Genomic DNA, 23,312 nt, shown 5'->3' on the forward strand with positions numbered 1-23,312 from the left:
TAGAGTGCCCCAGGTCTTGGACATGCTGATCCATGGCTGAAGGACTCCTCCACCGGAAACGGCACCCATTCAGTGTTAACCTGGATGGCACGCATTGTCGGCACCACCTGCATGCGGTTGGACTCCTCCAACTGCACCTGCAGGTGCTGGATGCCCGTCGACAATCCCTCATGTAGACCCTGGCTACTCCACAATCGATGGGACTGTCTGTTCCAGAAGCCTGAAACATGTCTGGACAGCAGCTAGTCCCTGGGGTCGGTCCTCTCGGGAGTTCATATCTCCACCTGCTGTACCGGAGAATGTGTGTGGTGTCCCAGGAGCCTCTTCACTAAAGTGCCCAATTCCTAAAACTGAATCGCCCCCTATGTTTAGTTCCCATTCTTCATCACCTTGAAACCATATCTCCGTAATCCCAACTGTAGTGATCTAGTGATGTATGTAGATACACGGACAGTGACCCAGAGCCGGGATCGAATCTGGGACCTCGGCGCCGTGGGGCAGCAGTGCTAACCACTATGCTACCATGCTGCCCAAACTACTGCATTTCTAATGCACAATTTTCTTTTGTGTACACAAGAAAAATGTTTTTAAAAAAAGGGGGGGATGTAGTGATCTCTGTGTGATACATGATACATGTGATACACGATCAAGTAATGTTAAGCAAGTGCAGGCAAATGAACACTAGATGGTCACACTATCAAGACCTATAAAATGGTTTTCCGCTCTTTCCTCAAGGAGAGTGTGTTAGGAGTGTGGAGAGTACAGGAGGGATTTAGCTAGAGAAGAGAAGTTAACAGATCATTGTATGTAGCATAATCTTATTTAATAGTTCAGTCAATAGTTATTTGTTTGTTTACTAGTGAAGTATTGAAGTAAAACAACTCACTAGTTTATTTAATATTAACTCATTCAATCATTTGTCATCACTGGAAGACTACGTCTATATTTCAACAACTTGGTGAGACAAAAAGAGTAATATATATTACAAAATAGTAATATAACATGGTACCAAGTCAGAATAATCTTTAAGAAAGAAGCCTTAATACGCCAAAATGATCTTACGTTAAAAATAGATATTGAAAAATGCATCTCCAGCAAACAAAGTAAAAGTTAATACTTAGAATTTTATCTGAAAGAAAAAGGCGCAAAGGCCCACCACGAGGCTGAGAAAATAAAAATGGTGTCGCTGGCAGCAAACAAGCACGTTCGAGATGGTAGCTATCCTGCGCACGCATTTTCCACCTCGGGACATGCGCACTTCGCACAAAAATGCGAGACTCCGCAAAAGAGGTCTGCGCATGCGTGACTGTCACTAATGAGTCAACAGGACGATGTCATGATGTGTTTCAGATGTGGAAACGCCCACTTAAAGGGGAACTGTCCAGCTTTTGGAAAACGCTGTTTGAGATGTTCAAAAATGAATCATTATGCTTCTCAGTGCCAGTCTTCAGCAAATTATCACCAACCTACACACAAAAATAATTATAACGTAAGAGCAATAGAGAAAAATGAAAAAGTTAATCCACCGCAAGATTTTTCCCAAGGTGATGGAATCTTTTTCTTGGAAAATACATTTTTTGTAGGAGTGATTGAAGCATCAAAGAAGACAGATCATTAAGCAAAAAAGACAGATCTTCAAGCAACAAAGACAGCTATTCATGCAACTAAGAAAGCTCTTCAAACAACAAAGAATCAGCAAGTCAACATCGTTAGTAATGAATGGATGACAACAGTACATATCAGCAACAGCCCAATAACATTTAAGCTAGATACATGCGCTTCAGCAAATTTACTCAACTCTAAGGACTTGTCTAGGTGACTATGACATAGTATCTGCGCAATGTTCACTGAAAGATTACAATGGAAATCAAATCATTTCGCATGGTTCGTGTTATCAAACTGCCAGCCACAGGGACATTCAAATTAAACTAAGATTTGAAATAGTAGATGATCACTGATCTGCACTATTGGGTGCACAGGCATGTAAAGACTTGCAGCTGATTTAGAGAATCTTCATGAATAATTCTGAGAAATCTACATTAGAGGATGACATCCAACAATTATTGAAAGAATACCCTGATGTTTTTCATGGCATGGGCACATTGCCATATCAATATAAAATTCTTCTTAAAAAAGATGCCAAACCAGTTATCCATCCACCAAGACGAGTACCAGCACCTCAGAGAGAAATTAAAAGCTCAACTCATGAGACTACAGTCTCAAGGGATCATCTCGAAAGTTACACAACCACCAGACTGGGTGAGCTCCCTGGTCTGTGTAAAGAAACCATCCAGTGACATAAGGATACGCATGGATCCTAAAGACCTCAACAGAAATATTCATTGAGAGCATTCCACGATACCTAAAAGAGAAGAAATCACCTCAGAAATGAGGTGCCAAAATATTCACTAAATTAGGTGCATCTCAAGAATTTTGGCAGATGCAGCTTGATGACTTCAACAAGCTCCTCTGCACATTCAATGCACCTTTTGGAAGGTATTGCTTCAATAGGATGCCCTTTGGGATAATTTCTGCTTCAGAAATATTTCATCGTATAATGGAGCAGAAGACCGAGAACATTGAAGCTGTTCGAGTTTATGTCGACGACATAATCTTCTGGTCTACCACAGAAGAAGAACACATGATACAACTAAGAAAGGTATTCAAGAGAATTCGTAAATATCGGTAAAAGCTAAACCAATCGAAGTGTATGTTTGCCACGTCATCACTAAAATGTCTTGGTGATAACATAACAATACATGGTATCAAACCTGACGACAATAAGATTCAAGCCATTAAAACAATGCAGCTACCGAAAGATAAAAAAGTGGTACTGAGATTCCTTGGATTTGTGAATTTCCTAGGAAAATTTATATTGATTCTCTGATCCAGCATTGCGTCAGCTCATCAATAAAAACACTGAATTTGAATGAACTCAGCGTCACAATAAAGAATGGTTAGATCTAAAACAACAGCTCATTCAGGCTCCAACCTTGACATTCTGTGCACATAAGATGTATTAGTGAGAGGCAGCATGGTTTTGTGAAGGGGAGGTCGTGTCTCACTAAATTGTGAGTTTTTTGAAAAGGTCGCAAAGATGATTTATGCAGGAAGGGCAGTGGATGTTGTCTATATGGACTTCAGTAAGGCCTTTGACAAGATCCATCATGGCAGACTGGTACAAAAGGTGAAGTCACACGGGATCAGGGGTGAGCTGGCAAGGTGGATACAGAACTGGCTAGGTCATAGAAGGCAGGGAGTAGCAATGGAAGGGTGCTTTTCTAATTGGAGGACTGTGACCAGTGGTGTTCCACAGGGATCGGTGCTGGGACCTTTGCTGTTTGTAGTATATATAAATGATTTGGAGGAAAATGTAACTAGTCTGATTAGTAAGTTTGCAGACGACACAAAGGTTGGTGGAATTGCAGATAGCAATGAGGACTGTCAGAGGATACAGCAGGATTTAGATCGTTTGGAGACTTGGGCGGAGAGATGGCAGATGGAGTATAATCCAGACAAATGTGAGGTAATGCATTTTGGAAGGTTTAATATACAGTGAATGGTAGAACCCTCAAGAGTATTGGCAGTCAGAGAGATCTAGGTGTACAGGTCCACAGGTCACTGAAAGGGGCAACACAGGTGGAGAAGGTAGTCAAGAAGGCATACGGCATGCTGGCCTTCATTGGCCAGGGCATTGAGCATAAGAATTGTCAAGTCATGTTGCAGCTGTATAGAACCTTAGTTAGGCCACACTTGGAGTATAGTGTTCAATTCTGGTCGCCACACTACCAGAAGGATGTGGAGGCTTTAGAGAGGGTGCAGAAGAGATTTACCAGAATGTTGCCTGGTATGGAGGGCATTAGCTATGAGGAGCGGTTGAATAAACTCGGTTCTCACTGGAACGACGGAGGTTGAGGGGCGACCTGATGGAGGTCTACAAAATTATGAGGGGCATAGACAGAGTGGATAGTCAGAGGCTTTTCCCCAGGGTAGAGGGGTCAATTACTAGGGGGCATAGGTTTAAGGTGAGAGGGGCAAGGTTTAGAGTAGATGTACGAGGCAAGTTTTTTTACACAAAGGGTGCCTAGAACTCGCTGCCGGAGGAGGTAGTGGAAGCAGGGATGATAGTGACATTTAAGGGGCATCTTGACAAATACATGAATAAGATGGGAATACAGGTATACGGACCCAGTAAGTGTAGAGGATTTTAGTTTAGACAGGCAGCATGGTCGGCACAGGCTTGGAGGGCCGAAGGGCCTGTTCCTGTGCTGTACTTTTCTTTTTCTTTGTTCTTTGACCCGACAAAACCCACAAAAATATCGACTGATGCCAGTCAGAATGGCATAGGTGCAAGATGACCACAACAACTGGGTTCCAATCACGTATGCATCCAGAGCAATGACATCAACTGAGTGCAGGTATGCTCAAATTGAGAAAGAATTTCATGATTATGTATACGGCTTACCGACATTTACTGTGGAAACAGATCATCCTCCTCTTGTTAACATTATCGACAAGAATCTTAATGATATGACACCTAGACTGCAGTGGCTGTTGATGAAACTGCGCAGATATGATTTTATCCTTATCTATAGTCCAGGTAAAGAGTCAATCATAACAGACACTCTTGTCAAGATCGATAAGGTTAAAATCATATCTTCGCAGTTTCAAGTATTTGCTGTACTATGCATAAACTACTGCATTTCTTTTTTTTCAAACTTTAGAGTACCCAATTTCTTTTTTCCAATTAAGGGGCAATTTAGCGTGGCCAATCCACCTACCCTGCAAATCTTTGGGTTGTGGGGATGAAACCCAGGCAAACACAGGGAGAATGTGCAAACTCCACAAGAACAGTGACGCAGAGCCGGGATCGAACCTGGGACCTCGGCGCCGTGGGGCAGCAGTGCTAACACTGTGCCACCGTGCTGCCCTAACTACTGCATTTCTAATGCACAATTTTCTTTCGTGTACACAAGAAAAATATTTTTTTAAAAAGGGGATGTAGTGATCTCTGTATGAAGTAATACATGATCAAGTAATATTAAGCAAGTACAGGCAAATAAACACCATATGGTCACACTATCAAGACCTATAAAATGGTTTTCCGCTCTTTCCTCAAGGAGAGTGTGTTCGGAGTGAGAAGAGTACAGAAGGGAAACACCTAGAGAAGAGAAGTTATCAGATCACAGTGTGTAGCGTAATCTTATGTGATAGATTAATCTATAATTATTTGTTTGTTCAATAGTTTAGTATTGAAGTAAAAGAACTCACTAGTTTATTTAATATTACTCATTAAATTATTTTGTCATCACTGGAAGACTACGTCTATATTTCAACAACTCTGCGGGACAAAAAGAGTAATATATATGTTACAAAATAATAATATAACACCAACTATGTCATATCCTTTCAAATTTATCTGCGCAACTAATTCATCCGTTTCATTTTGAATGCTCTGCGAGTTCAGGTACAAAACCTCAAGGATAGTCCTTTTTAACATTTTTTACCCAATTATTTTTTTTCCAATTAAGGGGCAATTTAGCATGACCAATCCACCTCTCCTGCACATCTTTTTGGGTTGTGGGGGTGAGGCCCATGCAGACATGGTAGAATGTGCAAATCTCACATGGACAGTGACTCAGGGCCGGGATCGAACCCGGGTCCTCGGCCCCATGAGACAGCAGTGCTAACCACTGTGCCGCCCCCATCCTTTTTAACGTTTCTTGTGCCATATTTTTACAACGTAATTATCTGATACAAACCTTGATTCCTCTGCCTATCACTTTTCTTGTTCCCCCTACTGTCATTTTCTCTTGTTCTTGATTCCCCCTGCTTTGAATCCTTATATAGGTTCCCATCCCCTGGACATGGGTTCGATTCCCGGCTTGGGTCACTGTCTGTTCTCCTCGTGTTTGCATGGGTTTCCTCTGGGTGCTTCAGTTCCCTAACCACAAGTCCCAAAAGACATGCTTGCTAGGTGAATTGGACATTCTGAATTCTCCCTCTGTGTATCCGAACAGTAGTATGGCGACTAGGGGATTTTCACAGTAACCTCATTGCAGTGTTAATGTAAGCAAGAAGCAAGTAACTCCCCAAGGACATCAGTCCTGGTCCTTCCCCGGTGTAACACACAAATATTTCGACAGGTTCCACCTTCCGCAGAACCGGTCCTAATGCCCCATATAAAACCCTCCCCCTCACAGCATCTCCTCAGCTGTGTATTCACTCGATATATCCTGCTATTTCTACTCTGACTAGCAGATGGTACTTTGATCCTGAGATCACTACATTTGAGGTCCGACTTCTCGACTTTCTTCCTAACTCTCTATATCCTCCCTTCTTCCACTTATGACATGGAAATGCCGGCGCTGGACTGGGTTGGGCACAGTAAGAAGTCTCACAACATGAGGTTAAAGTCCAACAGATTTGTTTGAAATCACAAGCTTTTGGAGAGCTGCTCCAGTAATGTTCTTGTTGGATATCCTGATTTGTATTCCAAGAACACTTGTAGCTAAAGCTACAAATGATTTGTTAACAATAACTATGGGTCAAATATGCCCAAAACAACAGATGAATAACAGTATGAACATGCACAAGCATCCTCTTTCTTCCAGTCTGAGGTCACCTGACTCTAACAGTCACTGACATATGAATGAAACTCCTAGTGGTCAGTCAATGAATTACATCACTACATCCCCTTTCCTTTGAAGAAATAAATTAATACATTATCATCAATATATTTACATGTGATATCATTACACTGTGAGTCCAACAGTATATATTTTTTCATTTTTAAAACTGGTTTAACAAATACACACACATATATATACACACACAAGAACAGCAAGCATAGTATGTACAAATAGTCAAAATCTACAAACAGGCTTTCTTCTGACTCTCGTTGATCTGAGTGCTGAATTTGGTGCATTTGAGTGCCAAAGTGAGAGTTTGGTGACTGAGGGAGTATAAGGCTTCATTTTTATCTAAAGTTTCGTCTTTTATTTAGTTAATTAACTTAAAAGTTGCTGTTTGGTTTAGAAGAAGGTGAATTTTCAATCAGCTTCAAACAAAGCTTCTACTTGTAGGCACTTGCAGCTGGAGCTTGTTAATTAGTTAATTGGATTAGGCCAGTTTTCAGAGGCTAGATTCACAGTATAAAAGTGATCCCTTACAGTGCAGACTTTGTTTGCACTGAGTGCTGAATTTGGTGCATTTGAGTACTATAGTGAGAGTTTGGTGACTGAGGGAGTGCAGAATTTGGTGCATTTGAGTGCTATAGTGAGAGTTTGGTGACTGAGGAAGTGCTGAATTTGGTACATTTAAATGCTATAGTGAGAGTTTGGTGAGTGAGGGAGTTAGGTGAGGAGGGAGTAAGGTGCTCCTTTCAATTTGTTTCCTACATTTCCGCAAAGAGTGAGAAGAGAGCCAGGAGTTTACAGAGAGTGCAGCTGACTGGGAGCAGAGTCGGAGGGCGGAGATCCAGTTGGTCCACAGGGCAACTCTATTCTGTAAGGTAAGAGGGGATGGAGGCTAGGCCAGTTGCATGCTCCTCCTGTAGGATGTGGGTGGTGAGGGATACCACCGGTGTCCCCGCTGACTATACCTGCGGGAAGTGCACCCAATTCCAGCTCCTCAAAGACCGTGTTAGGGAACTGGAGCTGAAGCTGGATGAACTTCGGATCATCCGGGAGGCAGAGGGGGTGATAGAGAAGAGTTACAGGGAGGTAACCACACCCAAGGTACAGGACAAGAATAGCTGGATTACAGTCAGGGGAAAAAAAACAAACAGGCAGACAGTGCAGGGATCCCTCGTGGCCGTTCCCCTTCAAAATAAGTATACAGTTTTGGATGCTGTTGGGGGGGATGACCTAGCGGGGGAAGGCCCTAGCACTTCTCTGGCATGGAGTCTGGCTCTGGGGCTCAGAAGGGAAGGGGGGAGAATAGAAAAGCAATAGTTGTAGGAGATTCAATGGTTAGGGGAATAGATAGGAGATTCTGTGGTCGCGAGCGAGACTCCCGGAAGGTATGTTGCCTCCCGGGTGCCAGGGCCAGGGATGTCTCGGATCGTGTCTTCAGGATCCTTAAGGGGGAGGGGGAGCAGCCAGAAGCCGTGGTGCACATTGGTACCAACGATGTAGGTAGGAAAAGGGGTGTGGAGGTAATAAACGAGTTTAGGGAGTTAGGCTGGAAGTTAAAAGCCAGGACAGAAAGAGTTGTCATCTCTGGTTTGTTGCCGGTGCCACGTGATAGCGAGGCTAGGAATAGGGAGAGAGCGCAGCTGAACACGTGGCTGCAGGAATGGTGTAGGAGGGAGGGCTTCAGGTATTTGGATAATTGGAGCGCATTCTGGGGAAGGTGGGACCTGTACAAACAGGATGGGTTGCATCTGAACCAGAGGGGCACCAATATCCTGGGAAGGAGGTTTTCTAGTACTCTTCGGGTGGGTTTGAACTAATTTGGCAGGGGAATGGGAACCGGATTTGTAGTCCAGCAACTAAGGTAGCCGATATTCAGGACGCCAAAGCGTGTAATGAGGCAGTGGGGAAGGGAACACTGACAAAGGAGAGTACTTGCAGGCACGGAGATGGGTTGAAGTGTGTATACTTCAACGCAAGAAGCATCAGGAATAAGGTGGGTGAACTTAAGGCATGGATCGGTACTTGGGACTACGATGTGGTGGCCATCACGGAAACTTGGATAGAAGAGGGGCAGAAATGGTTGTTGGAGGTCCCTGGTTATAGATGTTTCAATAAGATTAGGGAGGGTGGTAAAAGAGGTGGGGGTGTGGCATTGTTAATTAGAGATAGTATAACAGCTGCAGAAAGGCAGTACGAGGAGTATCAGCCGACTGAGTTGTATCGGTCTGAAGTCAGAAATAGGAAAGGAGCAGTCACCTTGTTAGGAGTTTTCTATAGGCCCCCCAATAGTAGCAGAGATGTGGAGGAACAGATTGGGAAACAGATTTTGGAAAGGTGCAGAAGTCACAGAGTAGTAGTCATGGGTGACTTCAACTTCCCAAATATTGAGTGGAAACTCTTTAGATCAAATAGTTTAGATGGGGTGGTGTTTGTGCAGTGTGTCCAGGAAGCTTTTCTAACACAGTATGTAGATTGTCCGACCAGAGGAGGGGCAATATTGGATTTAGTACTTGGTAATGAACCAGGGCAAGTGATAGATTTGTTAGTGGGGGAGCATTTTGGAGATAGTGACCACAATTCTGTGACTTTCACTTTCGTAATGGAGAGGGATAGGTGCGTGCAACAGGGCAAAGTTTACAATTGGGGGAAGGGTAAATACGATGTTGTCAGACAAGAATTGAAGTGCATAAGTTGGGAACATAGGCTGGCAGGGAAGGACACAAGTGAAATGTGGAACTTGTTCAAGGAACAGGCACTACGTGTCCTTGATATGTATGCCCCTGTCAGGCAGGGAAGAGATGGTCGAGTGAGGGAACCGTGGTTGACAAGAGAGGTTGAATGTCTTGTTAAGAGGAAAAAGGAGACGTAAGGCTGAGGAAACAAGCTTCAGACAGGGCGTTGGAGGGATACAAGATAGCCAGGAGGGAACTGAAGAAAGGGATTAGGAGAGCTAAGAGAGGGCATGAACAATCTTTGGCGGGTAGGATCAAGGAAAACCCCAAGGCCTTTTACACATATGTGAGAAATATGAGAATGACTAGAGCGAGGGCAGGTCCGATCAAGGACAGTAGTGGGAGATTGTGTATTGAGTCTGAAGAGATAGGAGAGATCTTGAATGAGTACTTTTCTTCTGTATTTACAAATGAGAGGGGCCATATTGTTGGAGAGGACAGTGTGAAACAGACTGGTAAGCTCGAGGAAATGCTTGTTAGGAAGGAAGATGTGTTGGGCATTTTGAAAAACTTGAGGATAGACAAGTCCCCCGGGCCTGACGGGATATATCCAAGGATTCTATGGGAAGCAAGAGATGAAATTGCAGAGCCGTTGGCAATGATCTTTTCGTCCTCGCTGTCAACAGGAGTGGTACCAGGGGATTGGAGAGTGGCGAATGTTGTGCCCCTGTTCAAAAAAGGGACTAGGGATAACCCTGGGAATTACAGGCCAGTTAGTCTTACTTCGGTGGTAGGCAAAGTAATGGAAAGGGTACTGAAGGATAGGATTTCTGAGCATCTGGAAAGACACTGCTTGATTAGGGATAGTCAGCACGGATTTGTGAGGGGTAGGTCTTGCCTTACAAGTCTTATTGAATTCTTTGAGGAGGTGACCAAGCATGTGGATGGAGGTAAAGCAGTGGATGTAGTGTACATGGATTTTAGTAAGGCATTTGATAAGGTTCCCCATGGTAGGCTTCTGCAGAAAGTAAGGAGGCATTCGATAGTGGGAAATTTGGCCAGTTGGATAACGAACTGGCTAACCGATAGAAGTCAGAGAGTGGTGGTGGATGGCAAATATTCAGCCTGAATCCCAGTTACCAGTGGCGTACCGCAGGGATCAGTTCTGGGTCCTCTGCTGTTTGTGATTTTCATTAATGACTTGGATGAGGGAGTTGAAGGTTAGGTCAGTAAATTTGCAGACGATACGAAGATTGGTGGAGTTGTGGATAGTGAGGAGGGCTGTTGTCGACTGCAAAGAGACATAGATAGGATGCAGAGCTGGGCTGAGAAGTGGCAGATGGAGTTTAACCCTGAAAAGTGTGAGGTTGTCCATTTTGGAAGGACAAATATGAATGCGGAATACAGGGTTAACAGTAGAGTTCTTGGCAATGTGGAGGAGCAGAGAGATCTTGGGGTCTATGTTCATACATCTTTGAATGTTGGCACTCAAGTGGATAGAGCTGTGAAGAAGGCCTATGGTGTGCTAGCGTTCATTAACAGAGGGATTGAATTTTTTTCATAGAATAGAATTTACAGTGCAGAAGGAGGCCATTCGGCCCATCGATTCTGCACCGGCTCTTGGAAAGAGCACCCTACCCAGGTCCACACCTCCACCCTATCCCCATAACCCAGTAACCCCACCTAATCCCCATAACCCCACCCAACACACAGGGAGAATGTGCAGACTCCGCACAGACAGTGACCCAAGCCGGAATCGAACCTGGGATCCTGGAGCTGTGAAGCAATTGTGCGAACCACAATGCTACTGTGCTACTCTTTAGGGAGCCGTGAGGTGATGATGCAGCTGTACAAAACTTTGGTAAGGCCACATTTGGAGTACTGTGTACAGTTCTGGTCGCCTCATTTTAGGAAGGATGTGGAAGCTTTGGAAAAGGTGCAAAGGAGATTTACCAGGATGTTGCCTGGAATGGAGAGTAGGTCTTATGAGGAAAGGTTGAGGTTGCTAGGCCTTTTCTCAATAGAACGGAGAAGGATGAGGGGCGACTTGATAGAGGTTTATAAGGTGATCAGGGGAATAGATAGAATAGACATTCAGAGACTTTTCCCCCGGGTGGAACAAACCACTACAAGGGGACATAGATTTAAGGTGAATGGTGGAAGATACAGGGGGGATGTCAGAGGTCGATTCTTTACCCAGAGAGTAGTGGGGGCATGGAATGCACTGCCTGTGGAAGTAGTTGAGTCGGAAACATTAGGGACCTTCAAGCAGCTATTGGATAGGTACATGGATTACGGTAAAATGATTAGTGTAGATTTATTTGTTCTTAAGGGCAGCACGGTAGCATTGTGGATAGCACAATTGCTTCACAGCTCCAGGGTCCTAGGTCCGATTCCGGCTTGGGTCACTGGCTGTGCGGAGTCTGCACATCCTCCCCGTGTGTGCGTGTGTTTCCTCCGGGTGCTCCGTTTTCCTCCCACAGTCCAAAGATGTGCAGGTTAGGTGGATTGGCCATGATAAATTGCCCTTCGTGTCCAAAATTGCCCTTAGTGTTGGGTGGAGGTGTTGACTTTGGGTAGGGTGCTCTTTCCAAGAGCCGGTGCAGACTCAATGTGCCGAATGGCCTCCTTCTGCACTGTAAATTCAATGATAATCTATGATTAATCTAGGACAAAGGTTCGGCACAACATCGTGGGCCGAAGGGCCTGTTCTGTGCTGTATTTTTCTATGTTCTATGTTCTCAAAGTTTGACCTTGCTGCTCAGAATTTGTTCATTCTTTTTTTAATAATCTTTCTTGTCACAAGGAGGTTTAAATTAACACTGCAATGAAGTTACTGTGAAAAGCCCCTAGTCGCCACATTCTGGCGCCTATTCGGATACACGGAGGGAGAATTCAGAATGTCCAAATTACCTAACGGCACGTCTTTCGGGAATAAACCGGAGCATCTGGAGGGAATCCCGCAGACACGGAGAACGTGCAGACTCCGCACAGACAGCAACCCAAGCCGGGTATCGAACCTGGGATCCTGGCGCTGTGAAGCAGCAGTGCTAACCACTGTGCTACCGTGCCACATGACATTCTCATGCTCAGAAACTGCTGAACGATCTGACACTGCAGCCGACGTTGATTGCGATGTAGATTTGTCATCCATCACGTTGTTTTGACAGTTTTCTCTGGCTTTCAAGAGCGTGCGACGATTTCTTCTTAAAACAAACCCTTCCTCTGTCTGTACATTGTAGGAACGAGGTGCTACTTCTTCAAGTACAATGGCTTTTCTCCACCAATTGCCTGAATCTTCTATTCTCACAATGGCATCACTACTCAGAGGTGATAAAGTTCAGACACTCTATATATTTGTTTTGATTTAATGTTTTGCATTTCCTGCAGTACCATTGCATTCTCCTCCTCCTTTTCCAAGTATGGAAGTGTGGTACGCAACCTTCTATTCATGAGCAACCCTGCTAGATAGCTACCATGTGACAATGTTGTCACTCGGTAACTCAATAGTGCGAGATATGAATCAGAATGGCTGTCCAGTGCTTTCTTTTTCTTTTAATGAGGTATATTTGATATAACAAACAACCACCGTACAAAAAACAGAGTACAAAGAACAGTAATCAAAACACAGCCGCCGACATCCATCCCTCCAAGGCCCGCCTATTTAACCCCATACCCTATACTACACTAGCCCCCCCTCCTCCACGCCCCCCCCCCCCTTCCCCCCCCACTGCTGACGATTAATTTCCTGCGAAGAAGTCAATGAATGGTTGCCACCTCCGGACGAACCCTACCACTGACCCTCTCAAGGCAAACTTGATCTTTTCCAGGCCGAGAAAGCTCACCCTGCCGGTTAACCAGGTCTCTGACTTTCGAGGCCTAGACTCCCTCCAAGCCAGTAGTATCCGTCGCCGGGCTACCAAGGAGGAAAAGGCCAAAACATCTGCCTCTCCCTCCTCCTGAAGACCCGGGTCCTCCAACACCCCAAAGATTTCTACCCCGGACTCATTTCCACCCTTGTCTTCAATACCCTGGACATGAGATTCGCAAACCCCTGCCAATATCTCCTAAGTTTTGAGCATGCCCAGAATATATGGACATGGTTCACTGGTCCACTCGCACATCTGACACACTTGTCTTCCACCCCAAAAAATCTACTCATCCGGGTCGCTGTCATGTGTGCCCGGTGCACCACCTTCAGCTGGATCAAGCTGAGCCTTGCGCATGTAGCGGTCGCGTTGACTCTGCTCGGCGCCTCCGCCCATAGGCCATCCTCCATCTCACCTCCTGTTCCTCCTCCCACTTACGCTTCAGCTCCTCTTTCTGCATTTCCTCCGCCCCCATTAATTCTTTGTAGATGTCCGAAATGCTCCCCTCCCCCACCCATCCCCTAGACACTACCCTATCTTGAATCCCTCTCAGTGGCAGGAGTGGGAAGAATGGTACCTGCCTACGCAGAAAGTCCCGCACCTGTAGATATCTGAAATCATTCCCTGCTGTCAGCCCGAACTTCTCCTCCAGCGCCCTTAAGCTAGGAAAGCTCCCTTCCAGAAACAGATCCCCCATCTTCTCAATCCCCACCCTTTGCTATACCCAAAATCCCCCATCTAAGCTCCCCGTAGTGAACCGATGATTGTTACATATTGGGGACCAAACCGACACCCTCACTGCACCAACAGATCTCCTCCATTGACCCCAGATCCTCAGGGCCGCCACCACCATGGGGCTGGTGGAATATCTCGCCGGCGGGAACGGCAATGGTGCCGTTATCAGCACCCCCAAGCTGGTGCCCCTGCATGAGGCCGCTTCCATCCGCTCCCAAGCCGCCCCCCCCGTCCCCAGCACCCACTTCCTTATCATCGCAATTTTGGCCGCCCAGTAATAATGACTAAAATTTGGCAGGGCAAGCACCCCCCCTCCCCACAATTCCTCTCGAGCATGACTTTTTTCACCCGTGGGGACTTACCGCCCAAACAAAGCCCAAAATGATTTTGTTGATCCTCTTATGAAAATCGGGAGGCATTGAAACACAAATAAAAATCTCGGCGGTATCGTCATCTTAACCGTTTTCACCCTGCCCGCCAGTGATAATGGGAGCGCATCCTATCTCCGAAACTCGGCCCTCATCTGCTCAACCAGCCGGGACAAGTTCAACTTGTGTAACCGGCCCCAGTCTCGCGCTACTTGCATCCCCAGATACCTAAAGTTGTCCCTCACTAACCTGAACGGTAGCTCCCCCAGCCGACCCTCCTGGTCTCTTGCCTGGGACTACATACATCTCACTCTTCATCATAGAACATAGAACACAGAACAATACAGCGCAGTACAGGCCCTTCGGCCCACGATGTTGCACCGAAACAAAAGCCATCTAACCTACACTATGCCATTATCATCCATATGTTTATCCAATAAACTTTTAAATGCCCTCAATGTTGGCGAGTTCACTACTGTAGCAGGTAGGGCATTCCACGGCCTCACTACTCTTTGCGTAAAGAACCTACCTCTGACCTCTGTCCTATATCTATTACCCCTCAGTTTAAAGTTATGTCCCCTCGTGCCAGCCATATCCATCCGCGGGAGAAGGCTCTCACTGTCCACCCTATCCAACCCCCTGATCATTTTGTATGCCTCTATTAAGTCTCCTCTTAACCTTCTTCTCTCCAACGAAAACAACCTCAAGTCCATCAGCCTTTCCTCATAAGATTTTCCCTCCATACCAGGCAACATCCTGGTAAATCTCCTCTGCACCCGCTCCAAAGCCTCCACGTCCTTCCTATAATGCGGTGACCAGAACTGTACGCAATACTCCAAATGCGGCCGTACCAGAGTTCTGTACAGCTACAACATGACCTCCCGACTCCGGAACTCAATCCCTCTACCAATAAAGGCCAACACTCCATAGGCCTTCTTCACAACCCTATCAACCTGGGTGGCAACTTTCAGGGATCTATGTACATGGACACCTAGATCCCTCTGCTCATCCACACTTTCAAGAACTTTACCATTAGCCAAATATTCCGCATTCCTGTTATTCCTTCCAAAGTGAATCACCTCACACTTCTCTACATTAAACTCCATTTGCCACCTCTCAGCCCAGCTCTGCAGCTTATCTATATCCCTCTGTAACCTGCTACATCCTTCCACACTATCGACAACACCACCGACTTTAGTATCGTCTGCAAATTTACTCACCCACCCTTCTGCGCCTTCCTCTAGGTCATTGATAAAAATGACAAACAGCAACGGCCCCAGAACAGATCCTTGTGGTACTCCACTTGTGACTGTACTCCATTCTGAACATTTCCCATCAACCACCACCCTCTGTCTTCTTTCAGCTAGCCAATTTCTGATCCACATCTCTAAATCACCCTCAATCCCCAGCCTCCGTATTTTTTGCAATAGCCTACCGTGGGGAACCTTATCAAAAGTTTTGCTGAAATCCATATACACCACATCAACTGCTCTACCCTCGTCTACCTGTTCAGTCACCTTCTCAAAGAACTCAATAAGGTTTGTGAGGCATGACCTACCCTTCACAAAGCCATGCTGACTATCCCTGATCATATTATTCCTATCTAGATTATTATAAATCTTATCTCTTATAATCCCCTCCAAGACTTTACCCACTACAGACGTGAGGCTCACCGGTCTATAGTTGCCGGGGTTGTCTCTGCTCCCCTTTTTGAACAAAGGGACCACATTTGCTGTCCTCCAGTCCTCTGGCACTATTCCTGTATCCAATGATGACATAAAAATCAAAGCCAAAGGTCCAGCAATCTCTGCCCTGGCCTCCCAGAGAATCCTAGGATAAATCCCATCAGGCCCCGGGGACTTATCTATTTTCAGCCTGTCCAGAATTGCCAACACCTCTTCCCTACGTACCTCAATGCCATCTATTCTATTAGCCTGGGGCTCAGCATTCTCCTCCACAACATTATCTTTTTCCTGAGTGAATACTGACGAAAAATATTCATTTAGTATCTCACCTATCTCTTCAGACTCCACACACAATTCCCATCCCTGTCCTTGACTGGTCCTACTCTTTCCCTAATCATTCGCTTATTCCTGACATACCTATAGAAAGCTTTTGGGTTTTCCTTGATCCTTCCTGCCAAATACTTCTCATGTCCCCTCCTTGCTCGTCTTAGCTCTCTCTTTAGATCCTTCCTCGCTACCTTATAACTATCCATCGCCCCAACCGAAACTTCACACCTCATCTTCACATAGGCCTCCTTCTTCCTCTTAACAAGAGATTCCACTTCCTTGGTAAACCACGGTTCCCTCGCTCGACGCCTTCCTCCCTGTCTGACCGGTACATACTTATCAAGAACACGCAATAGCTGATCCTTGAACAAGCCCCACTTATCCAGTGTGCCCAACACTTGCAGCCTACTTCTCCACCTTATCCCCCCCAAGTCTCGTCTAATGGCATCATAATTGCCCTTCCCCCAGCTATAACTCTTGCCCTGCGGTGTATACTTATCCCTTTCCATCATTAACGTAAACGTCACCGAATTGTGGTCACTGTCCCCAAAGTGCTCTCCTAACTCCAAATCCAACACCTGGCCTGGTTCATTACCCAAAACCAAATCCAACGTGGCCTCGCTGTCAACATATTGTTTCAGGAAACCCTCCTGCACGCACTGTACAAAAAACGACCCATCTATTGTACTCGAACTATATCTTTTCCAGTCAATATTTGGAAAGTTAAAGTCTCCCATAATAACTACCCTGTTACTTTCGCTCTTATCCAGAATCATCTTCGCCATCCTTTCCTCTACATCCCTAGAACTATTAGGAGGCCTATAAAAAACTCCCAACAGGGTGACCTCTCCTTTCCTGTTTCTAACTTCAGCCCTTACTACCTCGGAAGAAGAGTCCCCATCTAGCATCCTCTCCGCCACCGTAATACTGCTCTTGACTAGCAGCGCCACACCTCCCCCTCTTTTGCCTCCTTCTCTGAGCTTACTAAAACACCTAAACCCCGGAACCTGCAACATCCATTCCTGTCCCTGCTCTATCCATGTCTCCGAAATGGCCACAACATCGAAGTCCCAGGTACCAACCCACGCTGCCAGTTCCCCTACCTTGTTTCGTATACTCCTGGCATTGAAGTAGACACACTTCAAACCACCTACCTGAACACTGGCCCCCTCCTGCAACGTCAAATCTGTGCTCCTGACCTCTATACTCTCATTCTCCCTTACCCTAAAACTATAATCCAGGTTCCCATGCCCCTGCTGCATTAGTTTAAACCCCCCCAAAGAGCACTAACAAATCTCCCCCCCAGGATATTTGTGCCCCTCAGGTTCAGATGTAGACCATCCTGTCTGTAGAGGTCCCACCTTCCCCAGAAAGAGCCCCAGTTATCCAGAAATCTGAATCCCTCCCGCCTGCACCATCCCTGTAGCCACGTGTTTAAATGCTCTCTCTCCCTATTCCTCATCTCACTATCACGTGGCACGGGCAACAACCCAGAGATAACAACTCTGTTTGTTCTAGTTCTGAGCTTCCATCCTAGCTCCCTGAAAGCCTGCCTGACATCCTTGTCCCCTTTCCTACCTATGTCGTTAGTGCCAATGTGGACCACGACTTGGGGCTGCTCCCCCTCCCCCCTAAGGACCCGGAAAACACGATCCGAGACATCACGTACCCTTGCACCTGGGAGGCAACATACCAAACGTGAGTCTCTCACGCTCCCACAAAATCTCCTATCTGTGCCCCTGACTATAGAGTCCCCAATTACTAATGCTCTGCTCCTCTCCCCCCTTCCCTTCTGAGCAACAGGGACAGACTCCGTGCCAGAGGCCCGTACCCCATGGCTTACCCCTGGTAAGTCGTCCCCCCCACAAGTATCCAAAGCGGTATACTTGTTTCTCAGGGGAACGACCGCAGGGGATCCCTGCACTGACTGTTTTTTCCCAGTCCCTCTTACAGTTACCCACCTATCTCCAATCTTTGGTGTAACTAATTCCCTGAAGCTGCTATCTATGACCCCTTCTGCCTCCCGAATGATCCGAAGTTCTTCCAACTCCAGCTCCAGTTCCCTAACTCGGTCTTGGAGGAGCTGGAGATGGCAGGACTTCCTGCAGGTAAAATCAGCAGGGACACTAACTGCATCCCTCACCTCAAACATCCTGCAGGAGGAACATTGCACTCCCTTCCCTGCCATACCTCTAACTTTCTACCAAGATCTGGCTAACAACTAAATTAAATTTTTTATAAAAAATAATAATAATATAATAAAATATGGTACTTACCTCAGACCAATGGGTTTTATTATTAGGTTAGAGGAGGAGGGCGGGTGGGAGACACTACACGTGTAGTGTCTCGGGTTTCCTCTCCACCAGAATTTATTGGTGAGGGTCTTCCCAGACGTCCGCGGGTCGACTTCCTGTTCCCGCCTAAAACACTAATTTAAAAAAAAAATTTCTCAGCTCCTGCAGAAATTGACTAACCAGCCATCTCTACTCCCGCCAAAATCGACTGGCCTGCCCCTGCAAAGACAAGTGCTTTTAAAGGACAGACTTACCTCCCAGCAACCACTTCCGCACTGCTCCCGCTGAAACTGACTCACCAGCTGATTCTCCCGCCGAAATCGACTGGCCTGCCCCTGCAAAGACAAGTGCTTTTAAAGGACAGACTTACCTCCCAGCAACCACTTCCGCACTGCTCCCGCTGAAACTGACTCACAAGCTGATTCTCCCGCCGAAATCGACTGGCCTGCTCCTGCAAAGACAAGTGCTTTTAAAGGACAGACTTACCTCCCAGCAACCACTTCCGCACTGCTCCCGCTGAAACTGACTCACCAGCTGATTCTCCCGCCGAAATCGACTGGCCTGCCCCTGCAAAGACAAGTGCTTTTAAAGGACAGACTTACCTCCCAGCAACCACTTCCGCACTGCTCCCGCTGAAACTGACTCACCAGCTGTTCTCACGCCGAAATCGACTGGCCTGCCCCTGCAAAGACAAGTGCTTTTAAAGGACAGACTTACCTCCCAGCAACCACTTCCGCACTGCTCCCGCTGAAACTGACTCACCAGCTGTTCTCACGCCGAAATCGACTGGCCTGCCCCTGCAAAGACAAGTGCTTTTAAAGGACAGACTTACCTCCCAGCAACCACTTCCGCACTGCTCGCGCTGAAACTGACTCACCAGCTGTTCTCACGCCGAAATCGACTCAATTCAGACTCAACTCAAATCATATTCAGTTTGTATCCCGAAAACCAGCCAAATTTCCCCAGAATCTTCATAATCTCCCTCATCCCTGCTCCTGGATCCGCCACATACAGGAATAATTATCCGCATACAGTGATACCCTATGCTGCACCCCCCCCCCCCCCCAAACCAGCCCTTTCCAGCCCCCAGAAGCTCTCAGAGCAATTGCCAGCGGCTCTATGGCAAGCACAAACAGCAGCGGGGAGAGCGGACATCCCTGTCTTGTCCCCCGGGACAGACTAAAATAGTTTGAGGTTGTCTTGTTTGTCCTTACACCAGCTTCCGGAGCCTGGTACAGCAGCCTGACCCAGTCAATAAAGCCCCTACCAAACCCAAAGCATCCCAACACCTCCCATAAATAGTCCCACTCTACCCGGTCAAACGCCTTCTCTGCATCCATGGCCACAACTACCTCCACCTACCTACCCTTCGGGGGCATCATAATCACGTTAAGCAACCTTCTCATATTGGCCACCAACTGCCTACCCTTGACAAATCCGGTTTGGTCCTCCGTAATTACCTCCGGCACACAATCTTCAATCCTGGAGGCCAACACTTTGGCCAGCAGCTTAGCGTCCACATTGAGCAACGAGATCGGCCTGTAGGATCTACGCAGCTCCAGGTTTTTGTCCCGCTTCAATATTAACGAGATGGTGGCCTGTGACATCGTCGGGGGCAGCACCCCTCTATCCCTCGCCTCGTTAAAAACCTTAACCAGCAACGGCCCTAATATCCCCGAAAATATCTTGTAAAATTCTACCGTGAACCCATCCGGCCCCGACTGCATTGCCTTCAAGCCCTCAGAAATTTCTTCGGCCCTAATCGCTGCCCCCAACTCACCCACCTGCTCCCTGCCCACCCTTGGGAAAGTCAGCCCGCCCAAAATCCGTGTCCATTGCTTTCTTGAATAATTGCTAAACAATATGTACACCCTTTTCAGCCTTTTCAATTGGCTTGGGGGTACAATGGACTTGATGTGACGTGATTAAAATCCAACGTGACTGCGAAGTGTTGCCACACTTCACAGCTAAAAAAAGGACCGTTGTCACTCACGACGATTTGCGGAATTCCGTGTTTAGCAAACATTGACTTGGTATGCAGTATTACACTGCTTGTCAATATGCTTCACAGTAGAACCATTTCAGGGTAGTTTGAAAAATAGTTTATGATAATTACATAATCTCGCTGGTTGGGGTTGGCTGAGCAAGTGCAGCTTAAGTCCTGCTGGACCTTTTCAGTGGGGGGCTGGCGAGCGTGGTCCCGGAGAATCGGGTGGTGAGCCTTCCTTTGCAGCGTGAAGCCTGTGGGGCCTCATTAAGTGGGCCAATTAACATTGAATTGCGTTTCCGGCCTTGCTGGGCCGAGCGCCAGGAAGCTCGCGGCAATTCCTGTTCACGACCACACTTTGAAATTTTTCCAGAGATAATTGCGCCCCTGCTTACTGCAGTTGTCTCTTTAACTCAGCCTTCTTCAAAGTTCGCCCTGTGGGGATCTGTGGGGTGGGGGGGGGGGGGGGGGGGGGGGGGTGTTGACCGGAGGTGGCAGCCATTTATTGACTTCTTCGAGAAAAGTTAAGATGTCAGCGGTGGGGCGGGGGGGGTGGGGGGTGGAGGTGGTTATAATGGTTATTTGCAGCCCTGTTGGCTTGATTTGATTGGCCACTATGTTTGTTGTGTTAATATAAATGCCTCAATAAAATATTTTTCAAAAAGAACTGAGCAACAGCATCTCCTTCTTTTATATACTCTTCACACCATAACTTCTCGGAGCACATTAGAAGTTAAGACATAGGAGCACAAATATTTCCACCCATCGAGTCTGCTCCGCTATTCAATGAGATCATGGCTGATCTGAAATAATCCTCAAATTTAACTCCCATAAAACCAAAAAATGTAAATATAGTGTAATATAATGTGTGCAAATAAATTACTTGATTCTCTTGCAGGAAATACGAGTTATCCCAACTCAGACACCTGTCAGCCAGTGAACCAGACGCACAGCCTCGAATACTGCAGAAAATCAGACATAGGATACAATACGATGAGCAGCGTGTGGGTCATAATCATCATTGCCCAGTTAATAGTGGGCATTGGAACAGTTCCAATTCAACCCTTTGGCATTTCATATGTGGATGATTTTGCTGAACCATCTAACTCAGCACTTTATATCGGTGAGTTTCAAAATACAACCTGCATGAATCTTTGAAAAGATTTTCTCTCTGTAGTCTCACTCTGTCTCCCCAGTCTCACTCACTCACTCTCTCCCCAGTCTCACTCACTCTCTCTCTCTCTCTCCCCACTCTCACTCACTCTTTCTCTCTCCAGTCTCACTCATTCTCTCTCCCCATTCCCTCTCACTCTCTCTCCCCCCGGTCTCACTCACTCTCTCTCCCCGTTCTCTCTCTCTCCCCGGTCTCACTCACTGTCTCTCCCCGGTCTCTCACACTCTCTCCTCGGTCTCACTCACTCTTTCTCTCTCCAGTCTCATTCTCTCTCTCTTCCCATTCCCTCTCACTCTCTCTCTCCCCAGTCTCACTCACTGTCTCTCCCCATGCTCTCACTCTCTCTCCCCGGTCTCACTCACTCTCACTCCCCGGTCTCACTCACTCTCTCTCCCCAGTCTCACTCACTCTCTCTCTCCCCGGTCTCACACACTCTCTCCCCCCGTTCTCTCACTCTCTCTCCCCGGTCTCACTCATTCTCTCTCCCCGGTCTCACTCATTCTCTCTCCCCGTTCTCTCACTCTCCCCGGTCTCACTCACTCTCTCTTCCCATTCTCTCACTCTCTCTCCCCATTCTCTCAGTCTCTCTCTCCAGTCTCACTCACTCGCTCTCCCCATTCCCTCTCACTCTCTCCCCAGTCTCACTCACTGTCTCTCCCTGTTCTCTCACTCTCTCGCCCCGTTCTCTCACTCTCTCACCCCGGTCTCACTCACTCTCTCTCCCCGGTCTCACTCACTCTCTCTCCTCGGTCTCACTCAATGTCTCTCCCCATTCCCTCTCACTCTCTCTCCCCAGTCTCACTCACTGTCTCTCCCTGTTCTCTCACTCTCTCTCCCCGTTCTCTCTCTCTCTCGGTCTGTCTCTTTCCAGTTTCTCTCTCATTTAAACACCCATTTATTTACTTATTCCCACTCTTTGTTTCCTGTTTGCCAACCAGTTTTTAATCCATCTCAATCCACTACTCCTAATCCCATACGCTTTAGTTTTACATGTTAATCTCTTATGTGGGACTTTGTCGAAAGCCTTCTGAAAGTCCAAATAAACCACATCCACTGGCTCCCCCTCATCAACTCTACCAGTTACATCCTCAAAGAATTCCAGTAGATTTGACAAGAACAAAGAAAATTACAGCTTCGGCCCTCCCAGCCTGCGCCGATCCAGATCCTTTATTTAAACCTGTCACCTATTTTCCAAGGATCTACTTCCCTCTGTTCCCCACCCGTTCATATATCTGTCTAGATGCATCTTGAATGACGCTATCATGCCCGCCTCTACCACCTCCGCTGGCAAAGCGTTCCAGGCACCCACCACCCTCTGCGTAAAAAACTTTCCACGCACATCTCCCTTAAACTTTCCCCCTCTCACCTTGAAATCGTGACCCCTTGTAATTGACATCCCCACTCTTGGAAAAAGCTGGTTGCTATCCACCCTGTCCATACCTCTCATAATTTTGTAGACCTCAATCAGGTCCCCCCTCAACCTCCATCTTTCCAACGAAAATAATCCTAATCTACTCAACTTTTTTTCATACCTAGCACCCTCCATGCCAGGCAACATCCTGG

General features: G+C 46.6%; 1 protein-coding gene across 6 annotated transcripts in view; it reads left to right on the forward strand.

The window, feature by feature from the left end:
- Window positions 1–23,312, forward strand: part of LOC140390084 (solute carrier organic anion transporter family member 2A1-like) — a 578,748-nt gene that overhangs the window by 89,799 nt on the left and 465,637 nt on the right. For all 6 annotated transcript variants that reach the window (XR_011934552.1, XR_011934553.1, XM_072474981.1 and 3 more), the window contains exon 4: window positions 21,474–21,698. Coding sequence is in view for 4 of the 6 variants with exons in the window: in XM_072474981.1 (XP_072331082.1) it covers window positions 21,474–21,698 (225 nt within the window). In the remaining 2 variants the exon portion in view is untranslated. The remainder of the gene's footprint in view (window positions 1–21,473; window positions 21,699–23,312) is intronic.

This window comes from Scyliorhinus torazame, chromosome 14 (genome assembly GCF_047496885.1).
Source record: "Scyliorhinus torazame isolate Kashiwa2021f chromosome 14, sScyTor2.1, whole genome shotgun sequence".
NCBI lineage: Eukaryota > Metazoa > Chordata > Chondrichthyes > Carcharhiniformes > Scyliorhinidae > Scyliorhinus > Scyliorhinus torazame.